Source organism: Diuraphis noxia, unplaced genomic scaffold (assembly GCF_037042655.1).
Source record: "Diuraphis noxia isolate RWA-SAM2 unplaced genomic scaffold, SU_Dnox_SAM2 contig0003, whole genome shotgun sequence".
Classification (NCBI taxonomy): Eukaryota; Metazoa; Arthropoda; class Insecta; order Hemiptera; family Aphididae; genus Diuraphis; species Diuraphis noxia.
Window position 1 is genome coordinate 25,724,374 of NW_028301713.1, and position 18,033 is coordinate 25,742,406.

At 30.4% G+C, this 18,033-nt stretch overlaps 2 protein-coding genes across 2 annotated transcripts; both read right to left on the reverse strand.

The window, feature by feature from the left end:
* Window positions 1–236: 236 nt before the first annotated feature.
* On the reverse strand, window positions 237–2,694 carry LOC107169769 (E3 ubiquitin-protein ligase rnf146-like). The gene is made up of 5 exons (XM_015519614.2): window positions 2,374–2,694; window positions 1,289–1,411; window positions 1,030–1,152; window positions 699–956; window positions 237–607 (listed from the first exon to the last, which is right to left on the reverse strand). Exons 1-5 carry the CDS (start codon window positions 2,447–2,449, stop codon window positions 393–395), a joined length of 795 nt encoding a protein of 264 aa, XP_015375100.2. The 5' UTR covers window positions 2,450–2,694; the 3' UTR covers window positions 237–392.
* Window positions 2,695–8,246: 5,552 nt separating this feature from the next.
* On the reverse strand, window positions 8,247–17,640 carry LOC149057141 (acid-sensing ion channel 4-A-like). The gene is made up of 9 exons (XM_089223302.1): window positions 17,478–17,640; window positions 16,938–17,138; window positions 16,702–16,855; window positions 15,591–15,724; window positions 14,725–14,827; window positions 13,987–14,263; window positions 12,678–12,840; window positions 12,440–12,543; window positions 8,247–8,317 (listed from the first exon to the last, which is right to left on the reverse strand). Exons 1-9 carry the CDS (start codon window positions 17,636–17,638, stop codon window positions 8,247–8,249), a joined length of 1,368 nt encoding a protein of 455 aa, XP_089079428.1. The 5' UTR covers window positions 17,639–17,640.
* Between the last annotated feature and the right edge of the window lie 393 nt (window positions 17,641–18,033).

Sequence of the window (18,033 nt, forward strand, 5' to 3'; positions counted from 1 at the left end):
AATTATGATAAAAGTTTTGATTTCTTAATCAAAAATAAACTTTAAATATTTTGTCATGAAGCTTTTTTTTCACAGGATAAGCAACAGGTTTTAACATTTTCAATAACAATTCTATATTAATTAATCATATGAGTTTTAAAATATCCTTCAGGATTATTGGTATCCAGATCTTAAAATAAATAATAAGAATATAATTGACAAAAATTATGAATTAGTAAAATTTACCATAAAATTAATGTAAATAGAATAATTATAATTATAATGAATCAACATTACTACTAAGTACATAAAATATACATTTAAAATTTCATTCATCATAATTTGAGTCATGCATGAATAATGAACAATAAATATAATATGCAAATATAATAATGGGATAAAAATATGTAAGATTAATGAACACCAGCAACACCTTTAACAGCAATGTTATTAGCAATTTCTCGTTTCACTTTCCTTCTCCTGGATGGATTTTCCCTGTTATATTGCACATCGCGATTGAGATCAATTGTATACATTGTTCCACAAATAAGTACATCAAATTTAAGTATATTGAGTTTGTAATGTTGTTCAATTTCATCAGAAGTTCTCTTCTCATATTGCCACCAGCCTAAGATATAGGAAATGAAAAATTATGTAAAAATAAGTATACAAATAGTAATATTATTACCATAATCATTGGAAAACAATTAATATCTTACCATTCTTGCCTTCATAAAACCATTGATAACCATCTTCAAGCGTTTCCATTTCTTGGCGTTCAAGAACAATAGGATTTTTGTCAAAATCAATAGGTATATGTTGGCGACACATTGGACACTTGTTAGCTTGCCGCGCTGCTCCTTTCACACATAAGAAACAAAACACATGACCGCATGGAGTACGAACAGGAAACACAACAGGTCCCAAACATACAGGACACTCGTTATATTCACTTTTAGACTTGACTGATGTGTCATCTATAAAAATGCAATACTACATAGTTAAGTTATGATTCACATGGCACAAAAACAATTTCAAATGTAGTCTAACCATTTTGGTTGGACTTTTTCAAGATAGATTTCAGTTTGATTCCAGACGTTGAGTTCTCATTAACATCAGAGGTTGTTGGCAAGGTAGAAGCAACAGACGCATTTGTACTTCCTGACATTTTAGCTGAACATAACAACAATGACACAATAATTATTAGTACATAATAATAAATATTATTATAACTATATAGGTACTAATGAATATACACATATTATGACCTATAAGTATTATAACCTAACCATTGTAAACGTAGACTAACCATTTTTTTTAGATTTCTTGGTAATTTTTTTTTTAGATACAGGGGCAGGCTTATCTTCGTCGTCAGATTTTATAGTTGAGGTAGAACCAGCAGACAAGGTGTGAGGATCTTCTGATGATTCGGCTGAATAGGACACAAACAAATATTCATAAGTACACAACAATAGAGATGATTTATCATTAAAAAATTGATTACCATAAAAATAGTATGATACAATATTCAATGGCACACATAGAGAAATGCCGTCAGGCCCATAGTGAAATTACAGGTTTAATTTAAAAATTGTATGAATATTGTTTTAGGTATTTATGTATTATACCTATTGCATAACCATATGCCATGGGCCCATGGCCCATACATACTTTTGATAACATACCTAAGGTTTTTTTTTTTTTTATTCTACAGTATGAACCATGAAAATTTGAATTTAAATTGTACACTTTCTAATAGGTAAGTAATAACAACCAATGCTAAAAAGTTAGATCTATAAACATCGATAGTGAGTTCTATTTTATAAAAAATTAATTTTTATTCAGTGTAGTATTTACACTGTTTATAATTACAAGAATTTTTTAACACTAAGTTGATTAAAAATGTTTTTGAGGAACCAAAAAGGAAATATTAGATTGTTAGAATTTACTTTTTGATGATACATTGTAATATAACATTACCTAATCGATGACATTTTCAATTTTTTTTTTCTTAAAAATGATATATTATACTAATTAATTTTACATGATATTTATGATATAATAGTAAATATTTATTTTTTAATTACAATCTTTATTTCTATTGTTTATATTACAATTATAACGGATTTAATCACTGGCTCCGTAAAAAAATTCAAATTACTTATGACTACTCTAGAGCTTGAACAGTGATAAATTGGCCTACAGTGAAAATAATGGTTCCTATATAAACCACTGTTACAAATATTCGACACTTTAGGTAAAACATAAAATTCTACTTCTGCATATCATTAAAATGTATATAGAGCAACGATAATAATATCGGTAATTTATACTTCATATTCATGGGTACTAATGCACTATTAGAATGTCAATAGTAATTTTAATACAACTTACATTCGTGTTCGTTATCCTCGGACGAATTTTCATCGTCTGTGATTTCATTTTCCATGCGTTTAAGAGACGCGGCCATGTCTGCGTTCGACGACTCGTTTATTATATTTATTCGTAACCAATTAGTGGTGTTGCAGTGGCGTCTGGAGTTCTGCACGATATGATTCTTAGTTATTAGTTTCTTACTAACTGGTAAAGTGGTAAATGGTAATTCGAAAATCGATAAAGTGAAAATTAATAACAACAAAACTACGGACGATAATATTATGGTCAATCTTGTGGTCAATAATAGTTGGAACTTGGAATATGATAAAATGATAAACGACTACTGTTACCAAAGTCCTAGTGACCGTAAACGATAAATTGTTTGTTGTTGATGGGTGTGGCACTGGTGCGTGATGTTGCGCGTAATTCACCGCTAGAGGACGCTGACGTGTACTGTCGTCGCCGCCGTCAATTCTGCGTTTTAAATGCGAGTGGCGAGATTTGTTTTTGGTAGCTGCGTTTCGTTTTTTTTTTTTTTTTAGAAAATTCATATAATATTGTACTCTATAAGTGTTTTAAATCACAGTTGACAGTTATATAGAAGATCACATTTTGTCATTCTGGTGCTATGGACTAGCGTCCCGCCGTCCCGCATTGTATAGTTCACACTTTCACAGTCAACTAGGTACCAGCCGCACCAATCTAGGGAAGGGTGTGACGAACTTTGTAAATGTAGAAGAGACAGTATTTCGTGGAAATCATTAATATTAGGGAAACACGAAATCATGTGGTCAATGGTCATACGACTATACATCAATACAAAAGTTCCAAGAACCAATGTTATAATGTAATATCATAATATATAGTTTTACATAATAATAATCACTACACTGGCTTCTATGATTAGTAATTACCTATCGTGTTTGAATATGTATTAAAAAATGATAAATTAGAACTATAATATATCCTGAAAATCCAGGTAATAAATACATTAGATCCAATACTAATAACATAAAAAAAAAAAAGAATTTGTATATATTAGAGGAAAAAATGGACATGAGCATTCTTGGTAAATAACCTATTATTCAATATTATTCATCCTGTTTATAAAAATAATAATATTATATTGTGAGATCGGTCGTGCCTTTCTAGATCTGGATTAAGCTTTTAATTGGTGGTCAGAAAAGCCATATTCATCAGCCCCTTTCATATTGTTTAATATGTTTCAAACTGCATTTGAATTGTCTGAGGCGTTAAGTATGAAGTTGAATATGCTTGTGACTTTAAGAGTTAAGTGAAACAAAGGTTACCTTATCAATGGTATAATTAAATAAAAGTAATACAGTGCATAGGTGGACATGGGGGGGGGGCTTGAAACTTAATTCGAAATTTTATTATTGATATTAGGTATTTGTTTCAATAATTATCCGTTATGTTTTTTTGAAATTAGCTCGTGTGATCATGACTGATCTGACGATAGAAACGGTCTCTCGAGTGCCACGCTGACATAATAATAGTTTTGTTTTCAACATTTTTGTGGTTATGTACTTTTGGCGGTTATTTCCCTTTAACTTTGAGTTATCACGACTCGACTGTATTATATACTTATATATTATAGTTATATGTATAGGAAGGGAGTGCGGGGGCAAAGCCCCTGCGAGTCACTTTACATTTGATTGTTATAGGCTATAACCCCCCTAAAAATTTAACCAAATGTCCGCCTGGCGCCTATGATACAGTGTAACAATGATGACAATTACTAGGTAGGTAATCGTCTTGTTGTACAGTAGGAGTCGAGTGTAATGCCTAGTCATTGAGCATTGAGCAGGTCACTGCAGTAAATAGTAATGGTTGTGTTAATTTTGAATTCAATAAAAAATTATTGTATACCTATGAATGATGATTCTGAACTGGGAACAGGGAATGTCTGTAAGCATGTATAATTTTATTGTACCGATACCTTAAGTATATGTATATTTCATCATATTATATTTGTGTAGTGGGGTATTAATTCAAAGGTGGACATCAACTTTTCAAAAAGTTAAATTTAAGTTAAATAGTTCATTTTTAAAATTGGTTAACTCAAAGTAAATTGTTTTTGTTTTCAATTATTTATTAATTCGGTTACAGTTTTTATTGTTTAACTTAACTTTTTATAGTTCATTATTATTATTTTGAAGTTAAGTCAATTTTATTTATGTATCATGCAGAACATACAATACTGATTTTGTTGACTTCGATTTTTTGGTCGAACTTAAATATTTTTTATTAATAATAATTTAGTTTATTTTCTAATTATAAAGAAATAAAAGTTTTGGGAATTATTTACTTTTGCCCCTCTCCCTCAAGTACCTACTACGTATATTATTCACTTTTCTACAAAAAATATATTTTAAAATAGAAGATTATATTATTATAGTTAATTACAAAATGTTGTCCCTCACTGATCACTATATCATGTAGATATTATGCATTATAATAATTATTTTCGAGCTGTAATAGTAAGTTTATTACTGAAAAGCTCTAAAATTAAAAAAAAATAACTAAAGATTGAAGCATTTTTACTACTCCAAAAGGTGTTGCATGCATAACAAACCACATTATTGTAAAATCAATAAGTTCAAAAAAAAAGTTTATAGGTATACCTACATATTACATAGCCACGACATAGGTGTCATCATTAAAATATTACAATAAATAAATAAAATACGTTTATATTTTACTTCTGTTAAATATTAGGCTACGCTAAATGGCGGTATTGCAATAATAACTAACATTTATTTATTTGATTGACAAACCAATACAGTCTTAATGTGAAATAGTATCCGATTTCGATAAAAGACAGAACGCTGCAACCGAGGAAAAATGACGCCGTACCTCCAAGAGAAACTGAAATAATTATTAGTGTAAGTATACATATTATATTATCTATACTAAAATATATAAAAACTATTATCGAACTAAACATAAATAAAGCTTACGTTATAATATTAGTAAATAGCATATATACGTAAATTTATTATGCTATCAGTGTTTATTTGCAAATTATATGAATATTGTGTATTACATAGTATAGGTAACTGGTAACTTATGAGTAGACGTCATATTTTATTTTATTAGATGAAATGGTACGTTAAGACGACCACGACGTGTACCTACTGCATATTTTGTATTATACACGCCGTCATCATTAGGTACCTATATAGGTATAATGTATTATTTTATTTTATGCTAAAAGCAGTAAAAGCTATATTTTACAAAACTATAAAAAATTTGACAAATGGCTTAATTTTATTTTATACACGTCAAAAAATTATTTACGGTGTGTTTGAAATTGTACACATTCTGGCGGCATTTTTTTTTTTTTAAATAAGTACCATTTTTTTTCTTTTACAGCCAAGCGACCTCTACTATTATATTATGCTAGGTATGTATATGAGCGTATGGCCATAACCTATACATCATATTGTATTATATAGCTTTATCCATTCTGTATAGGTATGTATTCAATTTACAGCATTATGTCTAATATGTTATATATGTTTACTTGTAACCATGTAGGTACTTTAAGTAAATGCAGTACCGTTCCCGGGTTTTGTGAGGCCCTGGGCATTATTAGAATTCGAAGCCCTGGACTTACATTATTATATGCTAAATTGTTTGAAAATATTTTATTTACACGATAAATTATATTGTTATATATACGCGAAGCCCTGGGTGTGTACCCCGTTTGCTTTGCCCTTGGATGGCACTGGGTACATGACGTATATACAGTGGTGTAATTGTGAGGCTCATCTCCCACTATGAAATTTTTGTATGAAGGAAAATATATAAATTATAAATTATATAGTGCCTATCATTGATCCTCTGCAAATATGCTAGCTGTAGAAATATTTATATCTTTTAAGATTATGAAAGAATACAATAATACAATATTAATTATCATACATACTTTTTAAAATGAAAATACTTTTTTCCATTAAATTATTGAAAATAGCTGTTAGGTCAGTTGGGTGTGTACAGTTATTTCACGCTTCTGTTTACTGCTGTATAACATATTTAGTTACGTATTGTCAACGTTATCTCATTATCTAAGTTACAAAAGTAACCCAGTAATATTATTTCATATAATATTTATCATACGATTGCAGGATTACCATAACATTATTTTTTCTATAAACAAGGTAAAGCATTTTTTTTTTTTTAAGGAACTCTTATATGTATAAGCACTTTGGTGCTTAATATTTTTTTTCAATAATATGGACATCTTAAGGCTACCTACGGTTTTTATCTAAGCTACAGAATGAGTTTTTATTGACTTGCGTAAGAACGAGCAATTAGGGTATTGTTTTGATTTTTGTGAATAAATCAATTTACCTACTCCGCCTAGCTTTTTTTATCCAGCTATACTTTATTGCCTTTTTTTTTCGTTAGTATCGAGAACCGGAAGAGGAACCATGGTGCCAGTACTTCTCCTCCGCCCCCAATCGTTTATTGATAATAATTAATAACCAATTACACATTTACGTGGCTGCGACGGGCCATTCTCCGTTCGATAGCTATTACAATTGGTAGTTATGTACAATAATACTCGAGAGCTTGACTTCGGCTACATTTTTAAAAAACTTAACTACGCAGTCATTAGTCCGGTGAATCCGGAGGTCTTTCAGCGGCCTGATGACGTCGTTCCTCATCCTCTTTTGCAGTAAGGATGTTTTCCACCATTCGATAAAAAAGTTTGGAAACTTCCTCCGCTTCTTTAAGAACCGCGTGCTTCTCGGTTGGATCCGACTGCAGAGTCTCAAACACTGGACCGCAGATCATGTCCGACGACGACCTAGCCGGGAGGTTAGTGCTTCCCGGAATCCTTCGCAGTATACGCACTGGAATAACGTTAGTCATCTGCACTACACTGCCGCCAGTCAACGCGGACTGGCGGCCCTGCCCATACGATGGAGGTGCCACTGGAAACAACCATAGCCCGTGATTGCCTGTGTCATGTGGAACGTCAGAGGCACCCACGGAACGGTCATTCCTAGCCATCTTCCCAAGTCAGGGACGACGCAGCGCGTCCATGCCGCTTTCGAGGTTGCTTGCCACCTAGCCTGCCAGGCACCGATTGTAGCGTTTCTCGTCTTACGTTTCGCGGCACCTTTGGAAGGCCGTTGTTCGCCGGGCTCCAATACGGCGTTCAGTCGGGACCTGATACTGCGTCTCTCCAATCCGAGTGGATCGGCGGGTGGCATGCGGGCCAGAACTAGAGAGGCCTGGTCCGACACGGTGCGGTAGGACCGGATCACCCTCGCGGCGACTCGGTCCTCTGTGATGGACGGATCAAGGTCGCTCTGGTTCTGGCGACATCTGTGATGGCGGAGATCTAGACAGGAGCGTTGTACAACAGCTGACTGTCTACAACAGACGCTATAGCAGCCTCCTCTTCCATTGAACCGGTCGGCCCATGTTCGGCATAAGCCTGGACAGAGCAGCGGCTGAGCGGGGGCTGCCTTCGTTGCGACAGTGTTCGCGTGGGCTGCAAAAGTCAGACGCTTGTCCAGAATGACCCCGAGGTTTCGAAATGTGATCAGGTGGCCGTTGATCGTCAGTCGGGGTGGGACGAACGCCCGTCTCCGGGACAGGATCACCGCTTCACTCTTCTGATGAGCCAACTCCGGGCCCCTGCTCCGCATCCAGTCGTCGATGGCCATCAGTGTAGTGGAATTGATCGCGTTTCCGAGTTTCTGCCCGGTCACGGCCATTCCCACGACTGCGAGATCATAGGCGACGTTCCACAAGGCTGGGCCAAGAACAGAACCCTGCGACACTCCGCAGGTCACCGCCCTCTCCGCCATCCCTTCGCCATTCAGCAGCGTTCCATCGGTATACTTTTTTTTTCAACCCGAAGGTTGGTTTATAACTCGGCCAATTCTCCATTCCAACCGATTACTTGCCTTTTCATTAAGTTCTTTAAAGGTTTTGAAATTTGTATCAAATTTAATTTGTCCTATATAAGAGTTCTGGGGACGTCCTGCAGTTTTCTGTCCTTCTATCATACCCTCTAATACTCGGTATACTTAATTGCCTGTATATTATGTTGAACATGCCTACATATTATATAACATATATTTTAATATCTGCGTCTCCATTACGATGTTGTGCGCTCGAGTTTTACAGAGAAATATACTAAACATTTATACACTTCACTACTCTGCACGATCAATTACTTGCGGATTTATGTCAAACAGCGTATAAAACGGTTTTTTACTATGGATTTAGATAATATTAATAAATGTCCTTGCGCCGGTAAAATGTTACTTGCACAGCCTCTCAGGCATCGCGTGACTGAATCGAACAAGCGCGCGAAGAAAACGTTTTACGTCTTTCATTATTCGTCTGCATGCACCGTCGTACAAATTAAAATCAGTATTTATTATTATTATTATTCCATAATATTTTGTATAATGACCACTGATATGCGTTGCATTATGTTATTGTAACACATACGACGTCACTGAAGTGACTGACGTAACAGCTGCAGTATATATGTAATACGGTTATCAATCAAAAATAGTTGTGGAAAAATAAAATAAGTCTGATTTAGAAAAAAGCCCAGACTCGATTTTATTGGTGGGAAAAAAGTCTGGACACATTTTGAACAGAAATTCCGAAAATCAAGATTATTGTTTTAAAACTATATTATAAGTTTAAAAATACAATGGAAACCTACTATTATATAGGTAAATAATAAGTATATTAATCTGATGGCGGATTATTTATATAAACCCATAACTTCATTTATTAAGAAAATCAATTTTATTATAATCACATAAAAGCAATATTATTTATAAACATTTTAATATTTTATACGGAACAGTAGGTACCTAATATTTGTAAATTTTAGGCAAATTAAGATAAGTAATAATCAGATATAATAAAACTAAATAGAAAAATTAAATGCCTAAATATAGTATTTTAATTATTTAAAAAAAATTTAAATCTTGTGAATTGAACAAATTCTATTTTTTAAGCTTTTTATTCAACAGAAATAAAACGAAATCCGACTTTTTGTCCTTAGACCTTTCATTCACGATTTATACATTATACCACATGTATATAAACTCTACAGTACTAGCCATTGATAATCATAAAATATTTAATTTGTATATTTAATTAATGCTACAGTACTTAGTACAGTAAGTATACAATATACATATAGGGTATAGTGGTTTACCTTTTTGTAATTATTAATTGTTCAATGTTCATACATATTTTATTATATTCAGTAAGGTTTTATAATAAGTACGGTATATTTGATTTTAATGAAAAATTTATCTGGAAAATAACGATTTGTTCAAAGCTAAATTATTACTTGACATATTTATTTACCAGTATATCATGTTGTGTTATCGCGTAGTGACCCAAATACAAAATTCAATACAATTTTCAATTATAGGTATGAAAATAGTCTATTTAAATTTTAAATCATAATGTGGATACAAAATATTTATAAAATATCGATTGTACATCGTGATTTTAATACATGAATTTTAAATTAATTATTCCGTAACTTTTTATCGTAGGTATGTCATAAAAATTTAAATAAATGATTGTATTATGGGCGTGTCATTCTGTTAATGTTTTTCAATGTAACCAATCAGAGTAGGTGTTGGTTAAGTGCAAACTATAAAGTAAAAATAAATCGTTTTTTATTGAATATTGAAAGCATACACTACTTACATTTGACATCATATTATATTTTTACTATCTATGTTATCAAGTGATCAAGGCTGTCAGTTTTAACGCATTTTTTTTTTACAAACAGCAAGTCACTGTATATGGTCAAATCAAAAGAAACATCAATCAATTTTCAACTTTATATTATTAGAACTATTCACATTATTTTTAAAATGCAAAATGTTAATAATATATATATATATATAGGTAGTTACAATAATAATATGATAACATGTCATCATTAACAATTATTAAGGGGTATATAGTATAGGCAATTTTGAGAAATAATAATTGTTAAACTTAAAATTTAATAACTTTACGAAGATTTAAGTCATTAATAATTGACCAGCTTTTTCATGTGTTTCTATTATTATACTTTTTGATGGTGACAATAATTTACTATGAAATTTGTTTTGATAAAGGACTGATTATAATAAATTCATATATTGTGGGTATAATTATTATTACAATTTACAAGTACCTAAGTAGCGAGTACAGTTTGTTAAAAAATAGTATTTTATTATACCATAATGAATTGCATATTTGAAGTTCAAATTTTTAACTATGAAAAGCTTTCTTTGAAGTTGACGTATAAGAATAGTTGTGATTTTTAATATATTCTCTAAATTCAAGTGATCATAATTCATGTTCGCTATATAGTGGGAATAAGTCGATCGGTCTATGTAAATGGCGAATTTATAGCTGCGCATGAGTTGTATCATCTATATATTATAATATGTATTAGCATTGTATTTAAATGTTTTGTTTTGTCAACAGTTTAATGCTCCCGGAGTATGCGGGATACGAGTACCTACCACACGACACACAAACAAAATGTCTACATAATATAGGTAGGTACCTACTGCTATTATGTATTTTATGTATAAAAATGCATTACAATATTGATATTCCAATAATACAGTTATAAAATGTTAACTACCCGTGTAATCGATGCAATAATGTGATTATGTGCGACTATCGGAATAATTTGTCCTAGCTGGTACCTATACATATATATACGTTTTCCGAGTATTATAACTTACAAAAACCATATAAGGCACAAAACATACATAAGCTATACATTCATATACTTTAACTATTTAGGTATAGGTATATATAATATATATTGCATAAAATAATATATTATAAATAATATATATTTTATGTGTATTAAAAGATGTACAGGTACCTTTAAGTCTCCGTATCTTGTGATGTACTCTCCGCCTCGTAAAATTTAATGAATTAACCTTTTTAGATGCTGCTATATATTTTAAATAAATTTATTTAATATTGACTTAGACGATTATAGCACTAGATATGATATATTATAATGCGTTTTTTATTTATGTAAAATAATTCGTGCAACAAAATATACATACCTAGTGTATACAGAGATATAGTCTATGTTATATAGTAAAACGACGGGGTGGCGATTTTGAATTGCAGGATTATTTTTATTTATTTTTAAATGATTTTATGTTGGAAACATTCTCTACATCATCTACAATCTCGAGGGAAAGCGAAATATTATACTTTGCAAAAGTAATTTTCATTATTATGGATATTGCAGCCATTGATATCAAAATGTAACATTTATTTAAAAAAAATAATTAATTATTGTGCATAGAAAGAAGCAAAACAATTTAAGATTTACCGAGTAAATTAAAATTGCGAATTGATTTTATAATTTAATCGTTGTGTCATGTTCTATAAATTACATAAATAATAACAACATTATTTTCCATGAATATGTAATTAGAAACATGTTTACATATCTAAAGGTAGGTACCACTACAGTAAATCTCAAGACAACTTAGACAGTAACATATTTTGTATTTATCATCACGACTATGAGTAATTATAAATTAATATTAATAACAAATACATACCTACGTACAATTATAAAGTATGGATTTACCTATACATTTTGTTTGATTGTATTAATTGGATAATGCAATGAATGAATATTTTAAAATAAATAGAAATATTATTATTAATTATTATTTTAAAAATTGTTTTTTATTATAATATTTGAATTATGATCGCAGTTAATTTGAAAATTTATGATGTAAAAAAAAAAAACAACTAGAACTTAAGTAGGCGAAGAACAAACTAATTATACATCTAACGCACGATACTTAATAAGCCTTGTGTCTTTGTATTGTCAATTTATTGTGTTAATCGTATATAGGTATAAAAAGAATACCGTTTATGACCGAATTGCGATGTATATATTATAGTGATGGACCATCACTGATGGTACAAGGCGACAACGATAGAGATCATTCGTTTTGAAAAACAATGAACTCATACACATACATGTACACACACACCGCACACTGTACACACTTACCCAATAAATCTTCGAAGCTATAGATGACGTCACGGCGCAATCGTGTCTTACTATATTTGTCAACGGCCCAACGGTAACGGATATCCCACGGCACTGGATACGCCCTGTCATTTGCAATATAAAAACGGGAATAGTAATGATGTTATGTGAGAAAATACAGAAAGGTACGTGCGGCTTTAATTAATTTTAGTTTCACTTGACAAATTCCTATATAAAGGTGCGCGCGTGTGTTACCTACCATGTCCTTTTTGTATTCCTGTCCAGAAACAGTTTAACTTCCTCGCACTGCATCTGGCAATTGCATTCAATCGGCGTGCCGTCATTTTTTTCTAATGTTATCAACATTTCGCTATAAGCTGACAAACAACGGAGCCCTTCGATGTTGCAAACTTTCATTTTGCCTAAAACAAAACACTTGCTATATTGTCGTACACGGCGATTGCTTCCGATGCACACTAACAAACACAATAATATGCACAAAATTAAAACAGAGCATTTTTTTAAGATTAGTATCGTTTTGTTCTACAGTACAACTGCATCAAACGATCACATTCATTATAATTAGCAGACATCTATAGAGTATAGCCCCTCCCCAACTTATAGCCTTTTTTCTACTTAACAAATGTATTATTTATATTTTTCATAAACGAACAGTGTATAAAAGCAATTAGCTTTATTTATAATTAGCCCATACTAAAATCACTGTTCACAATTCTACAGCAGTTATGTTTTTATAATACGAGAAAAAAAATGTATTGTATAATAATATAAATATATAGGTATAAAATAAACTAAATAAGTAAGTGTATATTTATTATTTTTACAATGCAATTTTAGAAATTATATTAATACAATTTTGTCTATTTACGACTATATTAGCTCTAACATTTAATATTTGTATTTATGTCAGACACAGCTATATTTTCGTTTTTTTTTCAGTCTGTTGATAATATCTTACATGTCCTGAAATCAACACTGGTATTAAGGGTAGTGGGGAATTGTTGGACAAATACTTATATTTTATTAATTCAAAGTTATATTATAAAACATTTATCAGTCAGTTCAGCCAATAAACAATATAATAAGATTAATAGTACTCGTATAACCGAATAACCGGTTCCCTATTATAAATGCCTGACAGTTCACCCGTTCTTCTCTGTGTGGAATAAGTCTAAAGTTTAAACTTGGAGAAACCACAATAAAAAAAAAATACGTGCCACGTACAAAACCTCGTGCAACATTAAAAAGTTTGATGTAATATACCTCTGTATTCACGCCTGTTATGTTTAGAAGGCAATATCCATAAATTAAAATGAATATTATAAATGTATAACTAAAAAAAAACAGTTTTTTGAGTTTTAAATATTGAGTCCTTATATTACGATTAATCAGTAATGATTGCAGTGCAATTGGAAATAATTAATAACAGCATAATATTGGTATATTATTATTATTGCCTCCAAAAGCAGGTATTCGAGTACATATCTAAATGTTTGTGACATATTTTTTATTTAAAGTCAACTGTAATAGTATAATATATGATGCACCTGGATACGGGTAAAAATGTGGAATACACTTGCACATCTTCAGAGCTAGATTTCTTCTACATATCATCCTACACACGTTGTAGCTGTAAACGGGTATAGTGTCGTCCATTGGTTCGTCCATGAAACGACATCGACGTTGTGATGGGCTTAGCCGTCTCAATTCAACAGCTGATGTCATCTCCCAAAACGTGAAAGTTGTATCTCGTTCCATATTCTCTTGCACCGAATAATATTTGTCTACTATGTTTGGTACTTCCTTTGGGTCATGTACGTAATACTGTTTAACGAAAATAATATTGCAATACATATTGTGAAATTTTAAGTAAACTACCTATATGTTTTGTTTTTACAATATATTATATACTACAAAAAAATCAATAACAAAGTAAGTTCAAATATTATAATATAATTCAATTTTAAGATACAAAAAAATATCGTGCTCCAAGTATCCAAGTCAAGCCATTATATATTGTGTATTTGTTTATTTGTGTATTTACTACATGTAGTAGATATATTATAAATTAATATACTATGATTATCTTTGATCCTTCCACATACAATTAAATTATATTAGTTAAATTTATGTTTAAAAAAAAATATACGAAAAATATCGTACCTTTGCCAGGTTGTTTTTAAATACATAATCATCAATGAGCATGCAATTATAATAATTATAAATTATAAAATATAAATCCATTAATGTATTGTAGGTACAAAGTTTTTTTTTATAATAATTACCGAAACACTCCGAGGTAGGTATTCTGCTCTTGCGTAACATAATGAATTGAGAAAGTTACACGATGGTACTGGAGAGTTAGAATTTACGTTTTGGAGTTCACTACTGTAATAATAATTATATAAATATGGGTATAATATTTGGCAAAAAAATAGGTATAGCTGTATAATTAAAAACATGTAACTATGTAAGTGTTATTTGTTATAATTTCAGTAAACATCCAAAAGATTTTTTATACAGATAAATCATGTCACTTTTTTAATAATATGATCATAATTCATAATATAGCTAAATTGGATCCATGTCAATAGATTGTGGTCAATTGATAGCGCGACAATAGATAGTGGACAATAGTTCGCGCGACAATTGAAAGTATACGAAAATTGATAGTGTACGACATTTGATAGGTTCATGATTTTTAATTTTTATTTAATTCTGATTTTCCACAAATAAATTAACAAAGTCAATAACTTTAACAAAGTTGTCAATAATAATAATAATAATAATAATAGGTTCTCACAAATAAACTTTTACAAAGTTGTCAAAAATTAAAAATATAATATAATTGTACTTAATAAAAAAATCAAACGTGATCTATAATCCACTATCTATTGTCGCGCTATCAATTTTCGTATATTATCAATTGTCTCGCGAACTATTGTCCACTATCTATTGTCGCGCTATCAATTGACTACTATCTATTGACGGGATACCAGCTAAATTATCTGATCTTTTAAAAACAATTAAATTAATAGGATTGTTTAAGTATACAAACATTTTTATGAATTTTAATACCAAGTCGCTTAGATAAATAAAAAATTAATTGCTGAAATTTATGTTTAAAAATATAATTCGAACATCTGCTTACTTAGGTGTTAAATAATTAGTTATTTTCCCACTGAAAGTGTAACAGATACCCATTTCAGTTAATACTGGTTGATAAGTGATATTTGTATAGTCAGTGCTGAATATTGTAGTCTTATAACGAGGTTCAGCATGTACCTGTAAGGTAATTATAGTAAAATATAAATATTTTGGTAAATCATAATTATTAACACAAACATTTATTAATTTTCATACCAACTATATAATACACGAATACTAACTTATGTAAATAATAATATCAATTTTACTACTTAAATTTGAATATCTTATAGGCTTAAATATTTAACACAACGGGTCTCATAAGGTTGTTTACAAAAACTATGAAACCTCAATTATTTAACGATAGTTTGAAGTTCGAATTTTGACGAATAAAATATTCAAACGATATTTTTAATGTAACTGATATGTTTAACTCAAAATCGTTTTCGTACGTCAATGATATATTTTTGAATAAAAAATAAAAAAACAAAACACATCCATTAAAAATATTCATTAAATAACACCTATACAGCAGATTGAGTATCTTTGTTTTTTTTTTTTAAATTCGATTAGTGATGACTGATGAGTGACGGCTATGTCATTTTTAAGATTTTGACTAATTTAATAGTTAACTTTATATAAGTAATAAGTAGGTATAATATTAAACATTTTTATACAAAACACCAAACATATTTGTAAAGCATAATAAATATAAAAACGAATAAAATAATAACTAATATTGACTTTTATTGAGCTCATTAAAATTGTTTAAAGTAAGTTTTATATTCTACGCTATATAAAAGCCAATTTTCGATCTATATCGGTTTTATTGAATATTCGATGACGTAAAATCGATTTTAAATTTATAATTTTATTATAAGCCACTTTACTATACCATAGGGGTGAGGTAAAATTAAGTGAATTGAAACTTGCAGTGTCACCTACTTAATCTTTGTGTCCTAATATTTTAGATTTAATTTAATAGCCTTTTTTATAATTTCTTTAAGGAATATCAATATAACTATATAAGTATAAAGTAATCGTGTAGCACATTAAACACTTATAATGTGATATACTTTTAAGAAAAATTAGAAAATTTCAATTTTCAACAATACCTTCAAAACCAAGTCGATAATGTCAACATTTATTAATTCAGTATTGTTGACAAAAGTCACAATACTGTCAATATTTTCATACGTTGTGTTGGCAACTTTTTTCACAAAATCCATGTAGTAATTAAATTTTTCGCCAGAACTTACTTTCCATTTACTATAGATAAAACAATATAATACAATTGAACAAATTATAAGATTGTCAACAAATAATATAATATTATCCAGTATCCACCCACCGCTGTACGTAATCTTTAGCGAACGCTGTGTCCACGGGGTCTACGTAACAGAATGTAGTACTTGGAAACCGAAGGTACCAAAATCGATAATCTTTCTGTACTGTTATAACGGTAGGATTTGTATTGTATCGTATCCAACTGTTACGCATTACGTTATAAGATCCGTAAATTGCCAACATTTCACACAGAACCCAAAGAAATCTGCGCAAAACGGTATTTTATGAGGTGCGTATACTATACAACAAGTATGAAGCACTCGGAAATAAGTAGGTACCTACCTACCTACATTTGAGGTACATGCTTATCATAAATAAAATAATATACATATTATATATAAGTTGAGTCACACTGTGCCTACATTTTGCTCGTATGACCTACATATATTTTTATAAATGTTGATCGTAGAGAGACTCGACGATGTACTCATATTATATATTATATTATTACATCATATATTTTTGAAAAAGTAATGATATTATTTATTGCATTAGTTTATTTTGTATGTTTATGCCGTCAAGTCGTATTATTTGTACTACTTACATTTCTATGAAATGCCTGTTGGATAGGCCAATATGGCGTATACCGTGCAGGGTAGTCGTCTCGGAGAACTCCTTAAGGTATAACAAACCGGACTTGAGAGGTCCCCACCAAACATTTATTTGTTTATTGTTTCTATTTTTCCTTCGTGTGGTATAATGCATGTTTGTCGTGTGACAGTATCAACGGACTGACGACATAGAAATTCGCATTTTTCCCACATCGCCATTGTCACGAAAGCGACCACTAATGCATGATACGCCGCCAGTTTTTTTTTAGATCTACGACGATATCGTAATGTACTGTACTGTTATGCTGTTATTATCCTAATGGAAAAATTATTTTTAACTTTTATTTTTATTTGTTATACACGTTGAAAGTAAATTAAAGTAAAACTACAAATTATCTTTATAATTCATAAAATATTATTTATCTTATAATATTGAAGTTGATATTTTGACTTATAAAATAAATATAGATGTTTGTACTATTTATTTCATATTATCTAAATTTTAGCACAACACAAGAAAAATTAAATAATAATTTGACCATAGAAAAT